Raw genomic sequence first — 23,164 nt, 5'->3', positions numbered from 1 at the left:
GCTTGCCTGGTCAAGGCACATATGAGAGTTGATGTTTCCTGATCCTCCCCCCCTTCTCTCTGTCTCTCTCTTCTCTCTCTCCTTTCTAAAATGAGTAAGTAAAAAAAAATAAAAAAAGGAGACATCAATTTTTTTGTTCCACTTATTTATGCCATCATTGGTTGACTCCTGTCTGTGCCCTGACGGGATCGAACTCAAAACTTCTGGCATGTTGGGATGACATTCTAACCAACTGAGCTACCTAGCCAGGGCCTAGAATTAAATCTTTCAAAGTTAAAAATCTGTCAAGCCTGAGGCCCTTGTCACTTGGCTCAGTGGTAGTGTCAGCCAGGCATGTGGATGTCCCAGGTTCAATTCCTGATCAGGGTACACATAAGAAATGACCATCTGCTTCACCCTTTCCTCTTCTTTCTCTCTTCCCCTTCTGCAGCATGGCTGGATTGATTCAAGTGAGATAACCTCAGGCCTCAAAATGATTCTGTGGCCTTGGCTTCAGGTGCTTAAAGAAATTGCTCCCTTGCCTGACCAGTGGCACAGTGGATAGAGGGTCGGATTGGGATGCAGAGGACCCAGGTTTGAGACCCCGAGATCGCCAGCTTGAGCGTGGGCTCATCTGGTCTGAGCAAGGCTCACCAGCTTCAGCCCAAGGTCGCTGGCTCGAGCATGGGGTCACTTGGTCTGCTATAGTCCCCCCCAACAAAGCATATATGAGAAATCTATCAATGAACTAAGGAACCACAACAAAGAATTGATGTTTCTCATCCCTCTTCCTTCCTGTCTGTCCCTGTCTCTGCCACAAAAAAATAAAAATTGCTCCCTTGCTGAGCAATGGAGCAGCAGCTGCCCAGAAGAGCAGTGTCCCCTAGTAGGGGGTTGCTGGATGGACCTTGGTTGAGGGCTCTTGCAGGAATCTGTCTCATGAAACTAGCCCTGGCTCAACTGGTAACAGTATCATCCTGATATACTAAGATTGAGGGTTTGATCCCTGGTAGTTTGGTTGGTTAGTATCATCCTGATAAACCAATGTTGCAGGCTCAATCCCTAGTAAGGGCACTTACCAGTGTTAACCAATGAATACATAAATAAGTGGAACACAAATCGGTTTCTCTCATCCCTTTCTTTCTCTTGAAATCAACTTAAAACTTTCTCTTTTTAAGATTTATTAATTTGAGAGAGAAAAGAAAGGATGGGGGCAAGGAACAAAAAGCATCGCTATGCTGGGCAAGCCCAGTCTTGGCCTGGAGACCTCAGCATTCCAGGTAAACACCACCATAGGTGAGGCCTTTTATTTTTAATTTGTGGTCATGGTCTCAAGTGTCTATTTAAAAAACTTTAAAAAACATCAACAAATAACTCAGTTCTGGCCTGACCTGTGGTGGTGCAGTGGATAAAGCATCAACCTGGAAAACGCTGAGGTGGCCAGTTCTAAACCCTGAGCTTGCCTGGTTAAGGCACATAAGAGGGATTGATGCTTTCCTCTTCCCCCACCTCTTCTCTCTCCTCTCTAATGAGTCAGATCTTTAAAACAAAACAAAACAAAACAAAACACACCCTCAGTTCCTTAGTTGTATGGACACATTTTGAAAGCCCTTTAGCCATGTAGGGCCAGTGGCTGCCCCTCTGCTCAGTGCATAGGTAAAACTAGTCCACCATGACAGTAAGTTTCATTCAACAGTCTGGCATTTGAACTGACACTTCAAGGTTACATTGAACTTTCTGTATCACACAGTCACCTATGGCCATGCATATTGGCATGGGAAAGAGCATTCCATTCCAGCCTGAGTGGATGAAAAAGTTGCGTAAACATACACAGTTGCCACCATAATCAATTTTATTATTCCAATGGCACTAATACAGCTGGAGGTGCTCGTGGTGACAACTGCACAAGATTTCCTGCCTTCTAGCTTCTGTCCAAACAGAAATGTCTACCTACTTGTTCCTTCCCCCTTTCTGGGAGAAAAATCCACTACGAACCATTTACCCAAATAAACCTCTTAATGCGTTTAATTCTGTTTTTGGACATTTGAGTTTCCCTCAAATATGGGAGAAAAAAGTGTTGGGTGTCCCATCCCACCTCCCCCACCAGCCAAATAAGTCCCTGCAGCCACAGTATTCTGTTGCCTCTAAAATCTTGAAATAAATATCGAAAGAAACAGCATCAAGTGTTCATGTTGAACGATGGCACGGAGTGGCCCCAGAACCTGCCAGGCGAGCGGTACTGTGTCTGGACAGTCTCGAGGTGTTGTGGAGAATGAGGGCTTATTGTGGTTGATCATGAGCCAGTGTGGGGGCGGCACCTGGGTGGCAGGCTGCAGGGAGGGCAACCTACAATTTGTCCAGGAAGTTATCCAGAGCCGGAATGCCTTCCTTCAGGCCTTTGCGCTTGCGTGTCTCGGCTACCACCTGGCTGGGGCGGCTGGTGTTGTCAAAGGGGTCTCCAGGAAGGATCTGCCAGTGGTCAAACACGCACTGTGGAAAAGCCTGGCCGCCTGTATTGGATCTCAGGTCAGCAGTGAAGCCTGCAGGGAAGAACAGGCACAGGGCTAACTAGGCAGTCCAGACGTGATGCCTTGGCCAAGCCCTGGAGGTATAAACTCTCAAACATATACCAGAGATAAAAAATCCAGACAACCCAGACAGAATCAAGCGTTACACCCCAAACCCTGCCCCTCCCCCTCCAGTCTTGCTTAGAAACTACTAAACACACGAGGTAGTGCTGGTCCACCTGAGTCTCCATCTGCTCACTCTCAAGAGGACCTGAGCTGCTTCTCTGCTGGCCTTGATCTTAAGATCTCAATGAGGCCCTGGCCGGCTGGCTGTGGTAGAGCGTCAGCCGGGCGTGCGGAAGTCCCGGGTTCGATTCCTGGCCAGGGCACACAGGAGAAGCGCCCACCTGCTTCTCCACCCCTCCCCCTCTCCTTCCTCTCTCTCTCTTCCCCTCCCGCAGCCAAGGCTCCATTGGAGCAAAGATGGCCCGGGCGCTGGGGATGGCTCCATGGCCTCTGCCTCAGGCACTAGAGTGGCTCTGGTTGCAACAGAGCATCACCCCCTGGTGGGCGTGCTACCTGGATCCTGGTGGGGTGCATGTGGGAGTCTATCTGACTGCCTCCCGGTTTCCAGCTTCAGAAAAATACAAAAAAAAAAAAAAAAAAAGATCTCAGTGAGTCACACACTTGAGCACCTACTTCCTCCCAAATTCAGAGATTCAGAGATACACAAGAAATGGACCACCTCTTCCTCTCACACAACCACGCTAATCTTACCTTCCAAATGGACAGGGGAGAGGGGAGCAGACTGCATCCATGGCTCCCATCACACTCACTCTGGGCCTTGCACAAGGGGAAAAAATTGGGTCTCTCCCAGACCAGGCTGGCTGTGGGGCCAGCAGGTATGTGAGCCACCATGGCGGGCACTTACCAAAGGACTCATTGACAGGCAGGTAAGCTTTCACAACAAACATGGGTGTGCCGGCCACCTGGGTCTCCTCAAAGACGTGGCCCCGCTTCCTGTTCAGGACACCATAGATACCGCCAACCACTAGCTCTGGACACTGTCAAGCAAGGAAAAGCTATTAGCAGCTGCTGGATGAATGCGACAGGGATCAACAGCATGCTCATCAGGCAACCCTACCTGGATTTCAACAAGGTAGATAGGCTCCATGAGCCGGGGCTGTGCCGTCAGCACACTGGCATAGAGGCAGCGCCGGGCAGTGGGGATGATCTGGCCACCTCCACGGTGGATAGCATCAGCATGCAGTGTTACATCATGGACATCGAAGCGTACAGCTCGCATATTTTCCTCACACAGTGCCCCCTGCAGAGAAAGAGGACCAAACCACCCTCAAGCTCCTGTCTCTACTGCAGCCCTCAAGAGAGAACCAGGTCAGTTACACAGCTCTGCCTGTGTGATGACCTCCAGGTCTCCAACCACAGGGACCTGGGATGTGCTGCCTTGCTCAGCCTCTCTTAACACACACTTCATAGGAGACAGGGCCATTGGTCCCACTTCCCTAACAGAAATAAAAACAGGGTGACCCTGAGGATCCCCCCCACAGCTATGCCCCACCTTGTGAAGACCACTGATGAAGTCTGATGTTAATGACTTAGCTGGACAAGCAAGTGGCCCCTCACCTCCTTTGTGGCCCACTGGAAGCCAGCCACTACGCTGTCCTTGATCTCGTTGAGGTACTGCACACCCTTTGTGATATCGGTAAGGATATTGGGACCAGTGCCATCAGGCCCAAAGCACCAGATCTTGCGGGCCTCAGCCACATCCCACTCATACTTCTCAGCCAGGTATCGGGCCCGCTGCTTGAGCTCCTGGCGGGCAGACACTTCACCCTTATCGATGTCCTCAGCCAGGCCATCAGGGAAGGGGCGTGCCTTCATGTATAGCCGGTTGTGTTTATTGGGAGACTTGGACAGGCAGAGCACGCTTGACTCCTCACTGACTGTCTCACGATAGGAGACAACTGGATCAGATTTCTGCAAAAGCATGAGAGTCAGTTCTACCTGCAGGAAATGGTGACCACCCATAAAAGAGGTCTCCTAATGAGACAGGAAACAGACTGGCAGCGGGCACAAAAACTGAACAACTCCTTCAATTAGGTGGCATAGACCCACACACATCTCACTTCTACATAAACAAAAAGTGTGCAGCTTTTCCCTTGCAGGGGCGCTGCCCACTGATAAGACTGATTAAAGAATTATTTACCTTGTGAAATCCTATACAGTATTACATGGAAAAAGCAAAAAGTGGGCCCTGGCCTGATCCTATTTTGACACATTCATACAAACTTTATTACAAGAAAAACAACATGAAAAAAGTTAACTGAAAGCAGAACAGATTTATATTTCTATGAGAATAAAGAGTTTAAGGGGTTTAACAAAAAGAAAAAGGCCAAAACTGGGTTTCAGAACACACACAGATCCAAGTGCAGTTCTGTGAAGAAAAAAAGGGAATGAAAATCAGAGTGTCAGCAACTAGGCCTCAGACTGCCTGCTGAATGCACACTTCAAAAGTTTCTTGTTTTTAAAGCTTCTGGAAAGACTCCTTACACTCTAATCACAAAGCTGTTGAAGATGTGTATGAACTGCTGGTTTTACAATGAAATCACCTTATCTAGCAAAGAACTGGTAGAGGAAGAATCCTCAAGACCTAACCTGGACCTGGGCTTTGCCATCTTTATATGCTTCCTTCCCTCTACACACTGGAAATAGCATGCCTCACCTTGATGGGAATGCAAGCGTGATCCTCCTCCAGGTCCTTCAAACAGATCTCCAGATGTAGCTCACCAGCTCCGGCAATGATGTGCTCCCCTGACTCCTCAATTATGCACTGAAAAGGGGCACATGTTAGCTTCTGAGCGTCAAACCCAAAGAAACTGCTTGGGGGAAAAAAAAAAAAAAAAAAAAAAAAACCTGCTTGGGGAACTCAGGAAATAGGGGAAGTAAAAAAGGGTCCTGTGAGCCTTTTGCTGGTTCTCAGCATTAACAACCTAAAAAAAAAGCGCCCAGTCTAGCTCCGGCCTATAAAGACACAGACCTGGGTTTCTGACCGTAAACTGATATTTAGAAGGGCAGCAGTTGCCCTGGCTGGATAGCTCTGTTGGTTAGAGCGTTGCCCCAAACACAGAGGTTGCTGGTTAGATCCCTGGTCAGGGCATATACAGAAACGTATTAATGTTCCTGTCTCTCTCTCCCCCACTTTCTCTCTGGTTAAAAATCAACAAGAGTCAAAATAAAATACTAAGATTAGTTAATTAAATAATAGAGCAACAGCTGCCTGACCTGGGGTGGCCAATGGATAAAGTGTGAGCCTGGAATGCTGAGATCGCCAGTTTAAAACCCCAAGTTTGCTGATTTAAGGCACAAGTGAGAAGCCACTACAGGTTGATGAGTCCTGCTTCTACCACCCTTCTTACTCTTTCTTCACTAAAAAAAATCAGTAAAACAAAAAAGGGCAGCAGCTTACCCTAGCTGGTTGGCTCAGTGGTAGAGCATCTGCCCAGCATGTGAAAATCTAGGGTTCAATTCCCAGCCAGTGCACACAGGAGAGATGCCCATCTGCATCTCTACCCTTCCCCTTCCCCTTCCCCCTCCTCTCCTCTCTCTCTCCCCCTCCTGTAGCCAATGCTACAATGGAGTAAAATTGGCCCAGGCACTGAGTATGGCTGTATGGCTCCATGGCCTCTGCTCCACGCACTAGAATGGCTCTGGTTGCAATGGAGCAACACCCAAGACAGGAACAGCATTGCTCCCCAGTGGGCATGCCGGGTGGATCCTGGTCGGGCACACGCGGGAGTCTGCCTCTGTTTCTCTTTAGAAAAATATCAACAAAAGAAAAAGAAAAAAGAACAACAGCTCTATCAGGGAGGGTGTTCATCTAACATACACCTTACTCTCCAAAAAGTTCCAAATAGGAAATCTCTACTTTCATGAGAAGCCCCCCACTTTCCAGCCCAGCCACAAACCACAAACCACAGGTGGTGGTGGCTCCTGGCAGGGTGCCTGCCCACCTGCACCATGGGGTCTGACTTGGCCAGCCGCTTTAAGCCCTCCACCAGTTTGGGCAGATCAGCTGGATTTTTGGCCTCCACGGCGACTCTGACGACAGGGCTCACACTGAACTTCATCACCCGCATGTTGTGGGCGTGCTCGAAGGTGGTGATGGTGCCCGTTTTCACCAGGAACTGGTCCACACCCACCAAGCCCACTATGTTCCCACAAGGCACGTCCTCAATGGGCTCCACATAACGGCCCATCATCAAGATTGTTCTGGGGGAAGACACAAAAGGCATCATGTAACACCACCATGGTGCCAGCTTCCTGAATGAAAGACAAGCTTCTTCCTCTCTAGAGCCTGTGCCATCCTTCCTGTGCTGAATGTAGTGCCAACCCCCTCCCAGGGCATCAAACCTTGGCTCCTGTGTACCAAGACAGAACACCACCTGCTACTCTTACAACCCCATGCAGGGCTCCACACACCTGACCAAAGGCTGAGAAAAAGCAGTGTGGTGTGGGCAACCACCAGTCCTGTTCAGTTAACAGCCTCGAGGAGTCATCAGAGAATACAAGTTGTCTTTCTACCAACAACACCTGGAGTAGGATTAGGGCTTATGCACTACATGAGTGATATTTCTGGGGCTGGCATCCACTCTCTGGATGCATGACAATACATGACAATAAACTGTGCTACCACCCCTAAAAATCATGAACGTCTACATCAAACTCAGAGCTAAGGTTCTACCCTATTAGTGGGGGGTGGGTAGCCCCCTACTTTCTGATGTGTCTCATCCAGACAAGCCTCTTGGGGTTGTGAGGACAAAAGATGATCAGAAACTCAGCACTACACCCTGGGTAGTACTTCATGTAACACTCTGAACACTCCTCCTGCAGCTTGGAGTGGGGAGGAAGGGCTGGGACCAGCCTTGGGTCACAAGTGACTAATCAAGAACTTCACCTCTGGATTGGCTTCAGGTATAGGTCCTCCTTCTTCCCAGGCGTGTAATTGGGCCCCATGATCCTGACCTTCAGGCCAGTAGACACCAGCCCTGAGAAGACCCGGCCAAAAGCATAGAACCGACCTTTGTCAGAGGTCGGCACCATTTTGGAAATGTACATCATTAGAGGCCCTTTGGGGTCACAGCTTTTAATGCCTGAAGAGGAAGAAAAGAACCCACCAAAGAAGCATGATTCTCTTCTCTTGGGACTCAGCCTTCCAACCACACAGCCACTGGCTGCTCTGGGGATCCCCACCAAGCATTCAGGTGAACCCCACATACCCATGGCTGCCTCATCGTCAGGGGGCCCCTCGTACAGGAGCTCACAGCGGTACTTCTGGGCTGTCACAGGGGAGGGCAAGTGAATGGTGATCATCTGTAGCAAGGCATCACCGGCAGGCAACCAGCGGCGCATCACAGCCTATAAGAAGTGATGTGAGAGTCAGGAGAAGAAGTCTGGGGAAACCCCTTGACCCTCAGCATCACATGCTCACATCATGATGGCTCTGGTGCACCTGGTCCCTTCTAGAAGGGCTGCGCAAACACCTTAGAGGTCTTCTGTCCACCCCGGTTGGCAACCATGCCGTAGCTAGGAATACTTTCAATACTTGCACCAAGGCCCACCACTGACAGGGAGCCCTCATGGGAACTCTAGGGACAATCCTTCATGCTCACCTTCAGAAGTGGTTTGCCTTCTTTGTCTTTATCTTCACTGTCCAACTTGATGTCCAGTTTTTCAATTAGTTTAGCTGTCTCCTCTTTCTTGAAATGCATAATAGCGTCAAACACCTAACACGGGAGGTAGGGGATAGCAAAGTGGGTTTGGGAACACACTGAAAAACCTAAAGTCATGCATACACAGCACAGAAAGAGATAATGGTACTAAATTCTCAAGACTGGGCAGGTCTTTGGAATGGCTGCCAGATTGATAAAAAGACTACTTTGACTTAAGACTGTAAACACATTTTAACTAACAAGCACTTGAAACGCAACTGCTGGCAAAGCAAAGCCCAGATCTGCCTATTTCAGCTCACCTAACCAAAGCCAGGGATGCTAAGTACCCCTATTATGTGGCTGTGCCTATCTTGTCGGTTGTCTGGAGCCCTGGAAATTTCACTCTCACTGTGGTGCTATCTCACTCTTCTCCCAGCTGCCACACTGAACCTAGCCCTGCCCAGACCCACTGTATCATGCCACAAACCACAGGAGGTCAGGTAGTGGGTGTTCCAGGAACCACCTGGCCCAAGGATAACCACCTAGAAGATACACATTCACCAAGCACATGCAGCAGCTCACCTTGAAGATTGGATCCAGGATAAGCTGGCAAAATGTCCGTGGCAGCTTCTTGCCATCAGGGCTGGTGGCAGACTTGCTGAATTTACCGTTGGCTGGATCAAAGTACCTGTCAGAGAAAGGCCCAACCCAACCAGGCTAGGAGGATCCAAGGTGGGTGGACTGGGTGGGCCACGGTAACAAGGTTGGGCAGAATGACCCCATAGATATTTGGTGGCCCTAAACCACATCAGCACTGTCAAGTCCCTGCCCACATCACAGGTTTGTTGCAGAACACCCTGCTCCTTCCCTGCAACACTCACCGGTCACCCCACAGCTTCTTCATCATGTCCTCTACTTTCTTAGCCCGCTCAGCAGGCCCCAGCTGGCCCTCACCCTTGGCAGCAAATTTGGCCACATACATCTCTGCAAACTGCTTCAAGGTGAAGGCCCAACCATGGAGACCAGACCCGAAGCCAACAGTCCCGAGGACAGGGTCAATCTGAGAAAACAAGAAAAAGCTGTGAATGGAGATAGACAAAAACCACAGGTGACAAGTCCCCGGGTGCCATGGACCTCAGACATCAGGTTTCTTCAATTACCATCAGGTCAAAGTGAAGAAATTTTAGTCATCATGAACAGGATGTCCAAATCTGCCTCAACCCCCTCCACACCACCAAGACAGGCAGGGTGAGCAGTGACCCTGAGAGCACTGCCCTGTGAAATTGTTTCAGCAGATGGAGTACCTTCTACCCTGCAGCCTCCTCAAAAAGTTGGTTCTAAAAACATTCCAGCACCCTTGTCACATCAATGCTCCCAGAAAACCTACTTTTAGGTCACCTAAGAAATCCCAGGGGCCAAAACTTACAATTCCCCTAAGGCAGCTGCTAATGAGGGAGGTCACAGCCCCTCTAGTCTGAGGAAAACCACCCCCTACCCTGTAGAAAGGATGAGAGGAATGTAGTAAGCAGAGTAGATGGGAGATTGGAGAGAGACCCTGAGCTCAGCTGGCTGGCAACCTACCATGATGTTGCCCATGGGGCCGCTCTCGCCTTCTCCATAGGTGGAGATGATAACATTGACATTCTCCACAATGCGTTGGAAGGTCTGATAGAGCTCCTCTGGCTCCAGCTGCAGCTCAAGCAGAGCCCGGTCCATCTTGTTCATCATCAGCACAGGTTTGATGCGCTCTGCAATGGCTTGCCTCAGCACCGTCTCAGTCTGCACACACACGCCTGGGGTGGACAGAGGTTTGTCATCAGCCAAAGGGATGACACCCCCAGGTTTCAAGCCAGGAAAGAGAAAATCTGCTTACCCGATACACAGTCCACAACCACCAAGGCACCATCGGTGACACGGAGGGCAGCTGTCACCTCCGAGGAAAAGTCCACGTGCCCAGGGGAGTCGATGAGATTGATAAGAAAACCGGAACCATCCTTGCTCTGCTTGATGAAGTTCAAGTCATTCTCTGAGAGCTCGTAGAAGAGGGAAATGGCCCTAAGGAGTTAGGACATGTTGGCTGAATGGAAAGCACATTTGTCTCAATCTCCTAGGCTCTGTACTATCCTCCCAAAAAATACCAGTGTCTGCCTGGGATTCATGTCCAAAGTGGGTCAGGATGCCTATAACCTCTAAGCAAGACAATGTGGTAAAAAGCCAGACCCACAGCCCCGAGTGGACACTGCACTGTCTCATCTGCCTGCCTTATTTATCCCTGGAGATAGACAGACTTTGAAGACTTTCCAAGCAAGAGACATCCCACCCAGGAGTCTCTGCCCACCTAATATCAGCTGCAAATGACAGCTTCCTCAGACAGAGCCCACCTGTCCAGCCCCCCCCACACACACACACACACCTGGGTCCTCCCAAGCTCAACACAACACACCTAACATCAAATAGCAACTACATGACCAGGCAGGACACAGAAACCCAGAAGACTACCTTTCACCTTTCCCCCTACTCCAGTCCCAATTGAAAATAAATAGCAATTTCAGTCCCTTCGCTGAATATGTGCTATCAGGAATATGGGGATGAGGAGAACATGTGCAGGTTTCACATCAGTTACGTACCAGTGGCATGCTCCCAGACTGCCAAAAACCCCTACCCCATAGAAAGCAGAATCACAGGGTCAAGCCTCCCTTCCTCTCCAAGCCCAGATACCACCCTCATCACTCTGCCTCTCCCACTGCCTATAAAGCCTCCTATCTCACTAGATTAAACCTCATTCTCCCCAACAGTAAAAAGATCCAGAAGCCTCTCAGGAAAGTTAACTATCTGTGGTTTGTCTTCACACCAGGCTGGAAGTGAGCACCCCTCCTCCCCTGGCCAAAGAGCACAAGAGCTTTTACTCACGTTGACTTGATGGTGATGCAACGTTCCTGCTCATCCTTCCGGGTGTCTGTAAAGCGGGTCTCCCCAGCCCGGGCAGAAGCAATGATACCAGCCTTACACACAAGGGAGTCAGTCAACGTGGACTTCCCATGGTCCACATGGGCGATGACAGACATGTTCCGGATATTGGCCTTCTTGTCCATGATGGCCCGAATCTGATCTACTGTGAAGTTCACCTGGGCCAGGAAGAGGGGGTGGGCTCAGGCGGGACCAGGACTCTTAAGAACCAGGCTTAGCACCAAGATCTCAATCCATGTCCTGCCAGCACCAAACAAGAGCAGGCTGATACTGGGTCAACCCCCCAACTCCCCCAGTCTCTGCTGATACCCCTTTAAAAATACCACTTGCCCCATCTCCGAAAACCCAGATTTCTAGTTGCCATTTTAAGTGACAATCCAGAATCTGGGAGCAAGACTAAGTCTCCAAGAATGACAACCAATTTCCTGTAGATGAAATGTGCGTCCAACTAGAATTATTGGAAGATACAAAGCTCACCCCAAATGCCCTGTTGTCACTGGGATACCGCATGCTTTACCCAACCATCCTCTTTCAAACTCAAGGTCACCCTTCTGCCTGAAGAGTAAGACAGGACCATCCATTCAACTCTTACGATTCCTAAATGTACCACGCCCGGTCTGGTGGGAAGCTTGCGCACGGTAAGCCTCCACCTCGTGGCTCTGGAGTCGACTTTTCACAATCGAGAGATACAAAAACAAGCCAGGTCAACGTTAGAAATGGCTTTAAGGGTTTGTCTTTCCTCATTTTGCCATTTCCTTGCCGCCACGGCCCCTGACAAAGTCGAACTCAAACTCCCGGCCGGTGGGTTACGTAAAAAGGCTCTCTCGGTCTCCCCGCTACCATGGCGGCGCCCGCCATTACAGCGTCTGCCACATCATCATACCCCCCCCAACCCCGCCTCCGTCCCAAGCTCCAGCCCGCCCGAGTCCCGCAAAGCGGCGGCGCCCACGGGAGCGGAGAAAGGACTCGACGAGTACCACGGCGCAGACATGGCGGCCGCCTTTCCCCCAACCCCAGGTCTGCTAGCCCGGCCACCGCCATGTCTGTTTCCTGTCCAAGCGGCCCCAGCACTCCAGGCCCGCAGCGCCGGCCCACCAGAGGGCCCCGCCACCGTCCCAGATCACCAACCAGACGGCGCTGCTTACCATAGTTGCAGATGGCGGTGGATTCTCCCAGGCAGATCCAAGCGAAGAGAAACGCGCCGAGAATGCGGCGACGAGGGCGGAAGAGAACGCTGACGTCAACACCCGAGTTTTTATAGGCGAACGCCGGTTGGGCGGATCATCTGACCGCGTTGCGGAGGTGGGGCGAAGAGACGCCGCACACAAGCGTGTGGGCGTGCTCTCCCAGTTAACTCTTTAGGCGCCCGGGAAGCTAGGATTCAGGATCTGCGTTTCCCACCTGAATTTCCCCGGGCAGGGGTCGACCCTCTAGCTGGGTGCATGCACGCCTCTTCAAGTTCACAAAGCGAGGAGCGCAGTTTTAGCAGAGAATATTAATCACAGCAACTATATCAGCTTGCAAAATGCCAAGCGCATTTACAATGTGGATTGTACCAAAGTCAATTTTCTGGTTTCGATATTATATAAAATGATACCACTGGGAGAAGCTGGGTAAAGAGTACTCGGGACCTTTCTGTACTATTTTTTTTTTTTTCTGTACTATTTTTGAAACTACCTGCCTATAATTATTTCGAATAAAAAGTTTTGTTTTTTTTTAAATCAAGTGCTCGTCGCTCATTATTTCCACAAAGATAAATTGAGTGTCCATCAAGTACCAGGCATTGCTAGAAATGGATATATCAGTGAACAGAACACCTTGCTAGTTCCACCACTTTACGTGTTTTTACAGTACTTGGATTTCTGTTACTCAGTTACCTCATCTGCACACTGGGGTAGAGTAAGCAGTACTAACCTCAGTTTGGAGAGAGTAAAAGTAACTAAATAAATACATGTAAAGGGATTAGCGCCATGCCTGACTCAGTTCTCAATACACGTCAGCTATTTTATTTTATTTTTTTTTAATTTATTTTATTTTATTTATTCATTTTTAGAGAGGAGAGAGAGACAGAGAGGGAGAGAGAGGAGAAAGAGACAGAGAGGGGGTAGGAGCTGGAAGCATCAACTCCCACATGTGCCTTGACCAGGCAAGCCCAGGGTTTCGAACCGGCGACCTCAGCATTTCCAGGTCGAGGCTTTATCCACTGCGCCACTTAGCTACCATTGTTGTTAATAAAACATTTATTTCAGGGGCTGGTTTACTAAGTTTCAGGCACGGGGCTAAGCGCTTCCTACCGCAACTTCACTTTCCATTTCACTTTCTCTCCAGGGTGAGGCGCTAGAAGACTTTTACATTTCTGTCCTAATCTGACCCTCAGAAATGGTTGTGCTTTAATATTATTTTTGAAACGGTCGTATTTTTTTATTTACTTATTGATTTTAGAGAGAGAGGAAGGGAGAGGGGGAAAGAAACAGAAACATTGATCTGTTCCTGTATATGCCCTAACCAGGGATGGAACCTGAACCCTTAACCTTTGCTTATCAGGACCACACTCTAACCAACAGATCTATAGGGCCAGGGCCAAAAGGTTGTATTTTAGATATTTGGCTGGAGGGTTAGCATTCAATTCCGTTATCTTTATTCTTTGTAAAGAGCTCAGTTCAATGCATGGTATGCAGTAGGCTTTCAGTAAGTATTTCTCACATCAATGAATGATATTCTCATTAGCGCAAGTAAAACCGTTTTGGTGAATCTTCCCCTAAATTCACTGTCAAGAGGAGAGAGACTGTGCTCACTTCAGCAGCCCATATACTAAAATTGGGACGATACAGAGAAGATTAGCATGGCCCCTGCGCAAGGATGACACGCAAATTCGTGAAGCGTTCCATTTTTTTTTTTAATAAAAAATAAAAAAATAGGAGAGGGACTGCAGTGCTTTTCCTGAGCTGGGAAGAGGGGGAGACGCTCATCAGCAAAAAGATGCAAATTTGAATCTGGACTCTATAATGCACTCCTCCTACTCCCCCACATTCTGCAAATGTGTGCATTTTGCTTTGTAAAGTAATCAGATTGCTATCACTATCCCACATTTAAATCAAGAGGAAACCGAGACAAGAGCTGCTCAATAAATAACTTGTTTTTGAGGTTCAGAGCAGGCAGTAGATATCAGTTCCACAGGCTCAATCTGGGGTCTTTAAACAGCTACATCTGTGTTCCTGACATGTTTTATGTTAATTTTACAAGGCGAGGGTATGCACCATTTGACCAGCTTTCAGCAATAGATACTCAGTTTTATTTCACAGAAGCAAAAGTTTCCATTATGAGGAGGTTGAATCTTCTCTCAAATGAATACATTAAGAAAATTTAATATATTGTAAGTTGCAGGAGCAAAGTTTAGAGGAAATAGGAAAATATAAGTCCTCCCCCCCACCACACACACACACTATTACCCTTCATGGAGAGGTGTTCAGGCTCACGGCTGCAGGGAAGGGGCCAGATGTTGGCTGGGCCACCGCTATACCCAGATTCACATTTTAGCAGGAGCCTCGGGGAGGCGCGGGGCTTTAGCAGAGAGCAAAAGCAACCACAGCCTGATTCAGAGTCTGCAGTAATAAATACAGGCGCGGGGTGGGGGCAAGAGCTGGGAAGAACAGAAAAAAAATTAACCTCTGCAGGGAGACTCCGCTGCGCATGTGCTTCCTGCCGCGCAGGGAGGGCAAAGAAGTGGCCATAGCGGCTCCTGCTGACTCAGAGGAAGTTACTGCAGCCCCTTGATACCACCACCCCTTAAATCAACTAATTCATTTAATCCTACCCACACTGTGGGCTTTGGATGGGCTTATATGTGCAAGAGCAAACTGGGGCTCAGAAACGTTAAGTGATTTGCTCAAGTCCACCCAGCTAATAAAAGCCAGGAACCAATGACTCAAAAAGGAATGGTTTAGAGAGGTATACACGTACAATGGACTATTATTCAGCCTTGAAAAAGAGAAATTCTGACATGCTACAAACATGGATGAACCTTGACCTTATGCTCAATGAAATAAACCAGTCACAGAAGGACAAATACTGTGTGATTCCTATTATAAATGCAGAGACAGAAAGTAGAATGGTGGGTGCCAGGGGTAGGGGAGGAGGAATGGGTAGTCTTTAATGGGGACAGAGCTTCAGTTTGGGAAGATGGGAAAGTTCTGGAGATGAATGATGAATAGAGGAGATGGTTGCACAAAAATGTGAATGTACTAAATACACTAAAATGATATACTTAAAATGGTTAAAATGGTAAATCTTACGTAATACACACACACACATATAACAGCACACACAACACAGGCATGGTTTAATCAGGGAGCAATTCTGCCTCATTACTATTTCCTACATGTCCTTTCTTTCCTTCTTTCTTTCTTTCTTTCTCTTTTTTTAGCAAGAGGGAGACAGAGACAGAGACACAGACAGGAAGGAACAGAGATGAGAAGCATCAACTCATAATTGCTGCACCATGATTGCTTTCTCATATAAACCTTGATGGGAGGGGGCTTCAACCAAGCCAGTGACCCCTTGCTCAAACCAGCAACCTTGGGATTCAAGCCAGCTACCTTTGGCTCAAGTCAGCAACCATGGGTCACATCTATGATCCCATGCTCAAGTAGGCGGCCCTGAACTCAAGCTGGCGACTTCGGGGTTTTGTTTTGTTTTTGGTTTTTTTGGTTTTTTAATAAGATGGATCATTTTTAATTTTTTTTAAGAGTGTACTTTATTTATTTATTTATTTTTACAGAGACAGAGAGAGAATCAGAGAGAGGGATAGACAGGGACAGACAGACAGGAATGGAGAGATGGGAAGCATCAGTCATTAGGTTTTTGTTGTTGTTGTTATTTTTTACTTTAGAAAGGAGAGAGAGAGGGAGAGAGACAGAGAGAGAGAGGAGAGAAAGACCGAGAGAGAGAGAGGGGGGGAGGAGCAGGAAGCATCAACTCCCATATGTGCCTTGACCAGGCAAGCCCAGGGTTTCGAACCAGCAACCTCAGCATTTCCAGGTCGACGCTTTATCCACTGTGCCACCACAGGTCAGGCCCAGTCATTAGGGTTTTTTTGTATTTTTCTTAAGTTGGAAAGGGGAGGCAGTCAGACAGATTCTCGCATGCACCCCACCAGGATCCACCCGGCATGCCCACCAGGGGATGATGCTCCGCCCATCTGGGGCGTGCTCTGCCACAATCAGAGCCATTCTAGTGCCTGAGGCAGAGGCCACAGAGCCATCCTCAGCGCCCGGGCAAACCTTGCGCCAATGGAGCCTTGGCTGCAGGAGGGGAAGAGAGAGACAGAGAGGAAGGAGAGGGGGAGGGGTGGAGAAGCAGATGGGCACCTCTCCTGTGTGCCCTGGCCAGGAATTTAACCCGGGACTCTTGCACGCCAGGCCGACGCTCTACCACTGAGCCAACTGGCCAGGGCCCAATCATTAGTTTTTCATTGAGCACTGCAACACCTTAGTTGTTCATTGATTGCTTTCTTATATATGCCTTGACCGCGGGCCTTCAGTAGACCGAGTAACCCTTTGCTGAGCCAGTGACCTTGAGCTCAAGCCAGTGAGCTTTTTGCTCAAACCAGATGAGCCCGCGCTCAAACTGGCGACCTCGGGGTCTCGAACCTGGGTCTTCCGCAGCCCAGTTTGACGCTCTATCCACTGTGCCACCACCTGGTCAGGCTTGAACCTGGGTCCCCAGCATCCCAGGCCAATGCTCTATCCATTATGCCACCCCCTGATCTGGCCATATATATATATATATATTTTTTTTTTTTTTTTTTGGCCTTAGATATATTTTTGATTTGGTTGACACAAGCCATACATCCTAAGTTTATTTTTTTATTTTTTATTTATTTTACATCCTGAGCTTAAATTCTAGTTCTGTCCTTACTGGCTGTGTGACCTTGAGCAAGTTATGTAACCTTTCTGAGCCTCAGATTATGCATGTAAAATGTTCTGGCCAGATAGCTCGATTGGTTAAAGCATCATCCCAAAGTATAGATGTTACTGGCTCGATCCCCAGTAAGGGCACATACAGGAACAGATTGAAGATGTTTCTGTCTCTCTCTGCCTCTCCCTTCTTCCCTCACTAAAATAAATAAACAAAAAAAGTTAAAAATAAAATAAAAAATCCCTGGCTGGTTGGCTCAGCAGTAGAGCATCAGCCCAGCGTGTGGAAGTCCCAGGTTAATTCCTGGCCAGGGCACACAGGAGAAGCACCCATCTGCTTTTCCACCCTTCCTTCTCTCCTTTCTCTCTGTCTCTCTCTTCCTCTCTCGCAGCCAAGGCTCCATTGGAGCAAAGTAGGCCCAGACGCTGAGGACGGATCCATGGCCTCCACCTCAGGTGCTAGAATGGCTCTGGCAGCAACGGAGCAACAGCCCATTGGGCAGAGCATAGCTCCCTGGTGAGCATGCTGAGTGGATCCCGGTTAGGCATATGCAGGAGTCTGTCTGACTGCCTCCCAGCTTTGGAAAACTAAAAAAAATAAATAAAACAAATAAATAAAGTAAAATAAAATAAACTGTTCAAGGCCCTGGCCAGTTGGCTCAGCGGTAGAGCGTCGGCCTAGCGTGCGGAGGACCCAGGTTTGATTCCCGGCCAGGGCACACAGGAGAAGCGCCCATTTGCTTCTCCACCCCTCCACCGCGCTTTCCTCTCTGTCTCCCTCTTCCCCTCCCGCAGCCAAGGCTCCACTGGAGCAAACATGGTCCGGGCGCTGGGGATGGCTCCTTGGCCTCTGCCCCAGGAGCTAGAGTGGCTCTGGTCGCAACATGGCGACGCCCAGGATGGGCAGAGCATCGCCCCCTGGTGGGCAGAGCGTCGCCCCATGGTGGGCGTGCCGGTGGATCCCGGTCGGGCGCATGTGGGAGTCTGTCTGACTGTCTCTCCGTTTCCAGCTTCAGAAAAAAAAATAATAAATAAATAAATAAATAAAATTAAAAAAAATAAAATAAATAAAAAATAAACTGTTCAAGGAAAAAACCAAAGGCCCAAAATGGCATCTCACACTAAAAGCCCATGATACCAAACCTAGATTTAATATCTGATCTAATTAGGTTTTGGCCTCTTCCAGAAATGTAATCTTCCAGAAATGTAACCAGTCTGAAATTTTCTGATTAAGCACCAGTAAGGTAATCTGTCACATGAGCCCTCTCCATCTCTATTGAAACACAAGGAAATCTACATGGTAAAAATGCTTCCCCTCTCTTCCCCAAAGAAAAGATGTCCTGGCTCCCAAAATAATCCTTCCCTTTCTTTTGTCAATATCCTTTGGTCTGCCCTTCTTCCTATAAAAACTTCCATTTTGTACATCAACCTTGGAGCACCCTTTTACTTGCTAAATGGGATGCTACCTGATTCATGAATCACTTAATAAACCCAATTATATAGATATTCAAATTTACTCAGATAAACAAAAATATTAATACTTTCCCCTATTCATAAGGAAGAATACGAGTGGAGACCTCAATGAGAACCCCTGATACATCCTTCTGTAGGTCTTACCCTACAACACTGGATCACACTTGAGAGTGATTCTATCCTCAGGGTGGTGTCTGCATAAATCTGTATTTGTCCCAATGGGGTACTCCTGGCATGGATTGGATGGAGACCAAAGATGCTGCCTGACCTGTGTTGGCACAGTGGGTAAAAGCATCGGCCTGGAACGCTGAGGTCACCGGTTCGAAACCCCAGGCTTGCCTAGTCAAGACACATATGGGAGTTGATGCTTCCTGCTCCTCCCTGTTTTTTCTATCTCTTTCCTCTCTCTGTCTCTTTCTCTCTCTGTGTCTCCTCTCTCTAAAAAAATGAATAAATAAAATGTACAAAAAATAATAAATTATTAAAAAATAAAATAATTAAAAAAAAAGATGCTGTTCAACACACAATTGTGCCTGGGTCAACTGTCCCCCACTCCCACAGAGAATGATCCTGCCCTGAATGTCCATGGTGCTGAGGTTGAGAAAAACCCCATGTGATTATGCTTTAAATTTTTAAAAAATTTTTTTTTATTTATTTATTACAGAGACAGAGAGAGGGATAGACAGGGACAGACAGACAGGAACAGAGAGAGATGAGAAGCATCAATCATCAGTTTCCATTGTGCGTTGCAACACCTTAGTTGTTCATTGATTGCTTTCTCACATGAGCCTTGACTGCGGGCCTTCAGCAGACGAGTAACCCCTTGCTGGAGCCAGTGACCCTGGGTTCAAGCTGGCAGGCCTCCCCTCAAACCAGATGAGCCCGCACTCAAGCTGGCGACCTCGAGATCTTGAACCCGGGTCCTCTGCATCCCAGTCCGACGCTCTATCCACTGCGCCACCGCCTGGTCAGGCTAAATTTTTATTGTATTATTTTTAAATTTTTTATTCAGTGATTTTAGAGAGAGAGGGAGAGAGCGAAACATCAGTTTGTTGTATGCATTCATTGGCTGGTTCTTGTATGACTAGGGATTGAACCTGCAATTTTCACATATTGGGGCTACACTCTAACCATCTGAGCTACCCAGTCAGGTGCTCTAAATTTTTAGAGTGTGGATGGTATTCATTCATCCAACACATATTTCATATTTAGTGAGCACCTATCTGCCATGAGACAGTGACTGAGCTGGAGACAAAGGACAAGCAACCTCTATCCTGGTAGAAATAGAACCATGCCTGTAGTGTTAGGAAGGAGGCCCTTGTGACTACAATAGAGTGGGGGTGAGGGGAGTAAGCGATGGCAGAGGGAGGGGATGGAGGCAAGTGTTGCAGAACCTGTGGACCTCAGGAAAGACTTGGGCTTTTTACCCCAGGGAAGTAGAAGCCCTGTAGGGCTGTGTTTAGAGGAAGGATGGGACCTGACTCATGCTCATCACGTGCACCCTTCTGTGCCCATTTCTAGGAGGACAGTCTGTGAGGGCAAGGGCAGAGGGGATTGTGCTAGTCCAGGCTGGAGCTGGAGATGATGGGTACTAGACCGAGGTGGCCCTTATCAAGGGGGTGAAAAGTGAGCTGATTTAGGATAGATTTGGATGATGGAACAGACGGGCACCTTTTAAAAATTGCTTTTAGAGAGAGAAAGGGAAAGAGAGAAACATTATTTGTTCTTCCACTTATTGATGCATTCATTGGGTGATTCCTGTACATGACCAGGGATTGAACCCGCAATCTTGGTATATTGGGACAATGCTCTAAACAACTGAACTACCTGACCAAGGCCTGGAACAGATAGTTTTGGCTGACGTGTTGAATGTGAAGAATGAGAGGCGTCAGGCTGAGTTCAACATTTTGGGGATAGAGCATTGACCTGGAATGTTGAGGTCACTGGTTTGAAACCCTGGGCTTGCCCCGTAAAGGCACATATGACAAGCAATAAACAACTAAAGTGAAGCCACTATATTTCTCACTCCCTACTTCTCTCTGTAAAATCAATAAATAATATCTTTAAAAAAAAAAAGATTTTGGCCCAATAAAGTAGAAGGACGAAGCTTTCATCAGGATGGAGCTTCTATCAGCTGAGAAGCCAAAAGGAGCAGGTTTAGTAGAGAAAATAGAAAGCTCAGCATGGTGCATGTGAGATACCGTGAGATCCCACGTGGAGGCATGAGGGTAGCTAGACATAGAGTCCAGAGCTGAGAGGGAGGCCAGTGGCTGCAGGGATAGATTTCTCAGCTATGTTAGGATTGCAGGAGGTAGGATACAAGCTGTAGGATTCCCTTATATGAAGTGTGCAGAGCAGGGAAATCTATAGGCTGAGAAGGGGTTAAGGAGTTACAGCTAAGAGGGGTGGCATTTCCTTTTCAGGTACTAGAAATGTTTTAAAATTAGAATGTGGTGATAGAAAACTCTTTACCTAATTGTACATAAAATAAACCCCATGAACTCTGTCCATTTTTCTCCATCCCCTCTGCCCTCTACTCCTTACCCTGGTCCAGGACCCCATCATCACTTGCCTTGGTCACACAAATCCTATCTTATCCCATGTGCTGGTTAATTTTGTGCCCACCTGGCTGGGCCATGGTGCCCAGATATATATTTGGTCAAACATTATACGTACTGCCTGACCAGGCAGTGGTGCAGTGGATACAGCATCAGACTGGGACATGGAGGACCGAGGCTCAAAACCCCGAGGTCGCCAGCTTGAGTGCAGGCTCATCTGGTTTGAGCAAAGCTCACCAGCTTGAGCCCAACGTTGCTGGCTCAAGTAAGGGGTCACTTGGTCTGCTCTAGCCCCCTGGTCAAGGACATACGAGAAAACAATCAATGAACAACTAAGGTACTGCAACAAAGAGTTGATGCTTCTTATCTCTCTCCCTTCCTGTCTGTACCTCTCTCTGTCTCTGTCACACAAAACAAAACAAAACAAAACAAAAACATTATACATACTGAATGTTTCTGTGAAGGTTTTTTTTCTCCCACTGATTTGAGAGAGAGACAGAGAGGAAGGGAGAGAGAAGCATCAATACATTGGACCATGTAGGTGTTCCATTTAGTTGTGCGCTCATTGCTTGCTTCTTGTATTTGTTCTGACTGGGGATCGAACCCATGACCTTGACATGCTGGGATGACATTCTAGCCATTGATTCACCTCGCCAGGGTCAGTAAAGGTGTTTTTTGGATGATATTGATATTTAAATTGGTGGACTGTTAAGTAAAATATATTGCCCTTACTAATGTGGGCGGGTCTCATTTAATGAGTTAAAAGATGCAATAGACTAAAAATCCTGATTTCTCCTAGCAAGGAATTCTGCCAGCAGATGATCTTGGGACCTGAATTGCCAACTTCATCTGTTCCCTGGGTTGCAAATTCAGATTCATTTATTTATTTATTTATTTATTTATTTATTTTTCTTCTTTTCCAAGTGAGAGGAGTGGAGATAGAAGACAGACTCCCGCATGCACCCCAACCAGGATCCACCCAGCACACCTCAACTAGTGCCGATGCTCTGCCCATCTGGGGCCATGCTCACACCACACTATTTTTAACACCTGAAGTGAAGGCTCCGGGTAGCCATCCTCTGCACCCAGGACCCATGCACTTGAACCAATCGAGCCATGGCTGCAGTGGAAGACAGAGGAGGCGGAGAAGCAAATGGTTTCTCCTGTGTGCTCTGATGGGAATTGAACCCAGGACATCCACACACTGGGCTAAAACTCTACCACTGAATCAGCCAGCCAGCCAGGGCTCAGATTCATATCTTTTTATGCACTTGTTCTAGGTGAGATTGTTAAGTCACTTAACCACCTAAGACCTTAGTTTTCTCATATGTGAACTGTACTTAACAATAGCATCTGCCTGACCTGTGGTGGCGCAGTGGATAAAGCGTTGACCTGGAATGCTGAGGTCGCCGGTTCAAAACCCTGGCCTTGCCCGGTCAAGGCACATATGGGAGTTGAAGCGTCCTGCTCCTCCCCCCCTTCTCTCTCTCTCTCTCTCTCTCCACCCCCCCCTCTAAAATAAATAAATAAAAAATAAAAAAATAAAAAAAAATAATTAAAAAAAAAAACAAAAACAATAGCATCTATTTGCTGGGGTTGGCCAGTGTGAGGGTGAAATAACATGTTAAGCGCTTAAAACAGGGCTTAACACTTAGTATTAGCTTTTATTATCTTCATCATTTTCTTGGGAAGTGGAATTGACAGGGTTTTTTTTGTGGGTTTTTTGTTGTTGTATTTTTCCAAAGCCAGAAATGGGGCGGCAGTCAGACAGACTCTCGCATGCGCCCGACCGGGATCCACCCGGCATGCCCACCAGGGGGTGATGCTCTGCCCATCTGGGGCGTTGCTCTGTTGCGACCAGAGCCACTCTAGTGACCAGAGCCACTCTAGTGCCTGAGGCAGAGGCCACAGAGCCATCCTCAGCGCCAGGGCCAACTTTGCTCCAATGGAGCCTTGGCTGTGGCAGGGGAAGAGAGAGACGGAGAGGAAGGTGAGGGGGAGGGGTGGAGAAGCAGATGGGTGCTTCTCCTGTGTGC

General features: G+C 47.9%; 1 protein-coding gene and 2 non-coding genes across 3 annotated transcripts; 1 reads left to right on the top strand and 2 right to left on the bottom strand.

The window, feature by feature from the left end:
• Positions 1-1,813: 1,813 nt before the first annotated feature.
• EEF2 (eukaryotic translation elongation factor 2) lies at positions 1,814-12,464 on the bottom strand. Its single transcript, XM_066276124.1, has 15 exons — positions 12,328-12,464; positions 11,126-11,340; positions 10,089-10,270; positions 9,797-10,008; positions 9,097-9,275; positions 8,798-8,903; positions 8,177-8,290; positions 7,784-7,922; positions 7,462-7,657; positions 6,518-6,776; positions 5,230-5,337; positions 4,131-4,484; positions 3,631-3,813; positions 3,418-3,550; positions 1,814-2,519 (listed from the first exon to the last, which is right to left on the bottom strand). Exons 1-15 carry the CDS (start codon positions 12,328-12,330, stop codon positions 2,326-2,328), a joined length of 2,577 nt encoding a protein of 858 aa, XP_066132221.1. The 5' UTR covers positions 12,331-12,464; the 3' UTR covers positions 1,814-2,325.
• LOC136321275 (small nucleolar RNA SNORD37) lies at positions 9,349-9,413 on the bottom strand. Its single transcript, XR_010728545.1, has one exon. It is a non-coding gene; the product is annotated as a small nucleolar RNA SNORD37 (small nucleolar RNA).
• Positions 12,465-13,969: 1,505 nt separating the features above from the next.
• Positions 13,970-14,076, top strand: LOC136321591 (U6 spliceosomal RNA). The gene has a single exon (XR_010728739.1). It is a non-coding gene; the product is annotated as a U6 spliceosomal RNA (small nuclear RNA).
• The last annotated feature ends 9,088 nt before the right edge of the window (positions 14,077-23,164 follow it).

Source organism: Saccopteryx bilineata, chromosome 1 (assembly GCF_036850765.1).
Source record: "Saccopteryx bilineata isolate mSacBil1 chromosome 1, mSacBil1_pri_phased_curated, whole genome shotgun sequence".
Classification (NCBI taxonomy): Eukaryota; Metazoa; Chordata; class Mammalia; order Chiroptera; family Emballonuridae; genus Saccopteryx; species Saccopteryx bilineata.
This window is presented reverse-complemented; position numbering and strand designations above follow the sequence as displayed.

Bases quoted from the DNA above. Each gene is read 5' to 3' on its own strand.
- EEF2 (XM_066276124.1), bottom strand. The intron at 10,271-11,125 runs GTGAGTAAAAGC...CTAACTCCTTAG, and splicing joins TGCATCACCATCAAGTCAAC to GGCCATTTCCCTCTTCTACG. The intron at 7,923-8,176 runs GTGAGCATGAAG...CACTTCTTATAG, and splicing joins AAGGCAAACCACTTCTGAAG to GCTGTGATGCGCCGCTGGTT.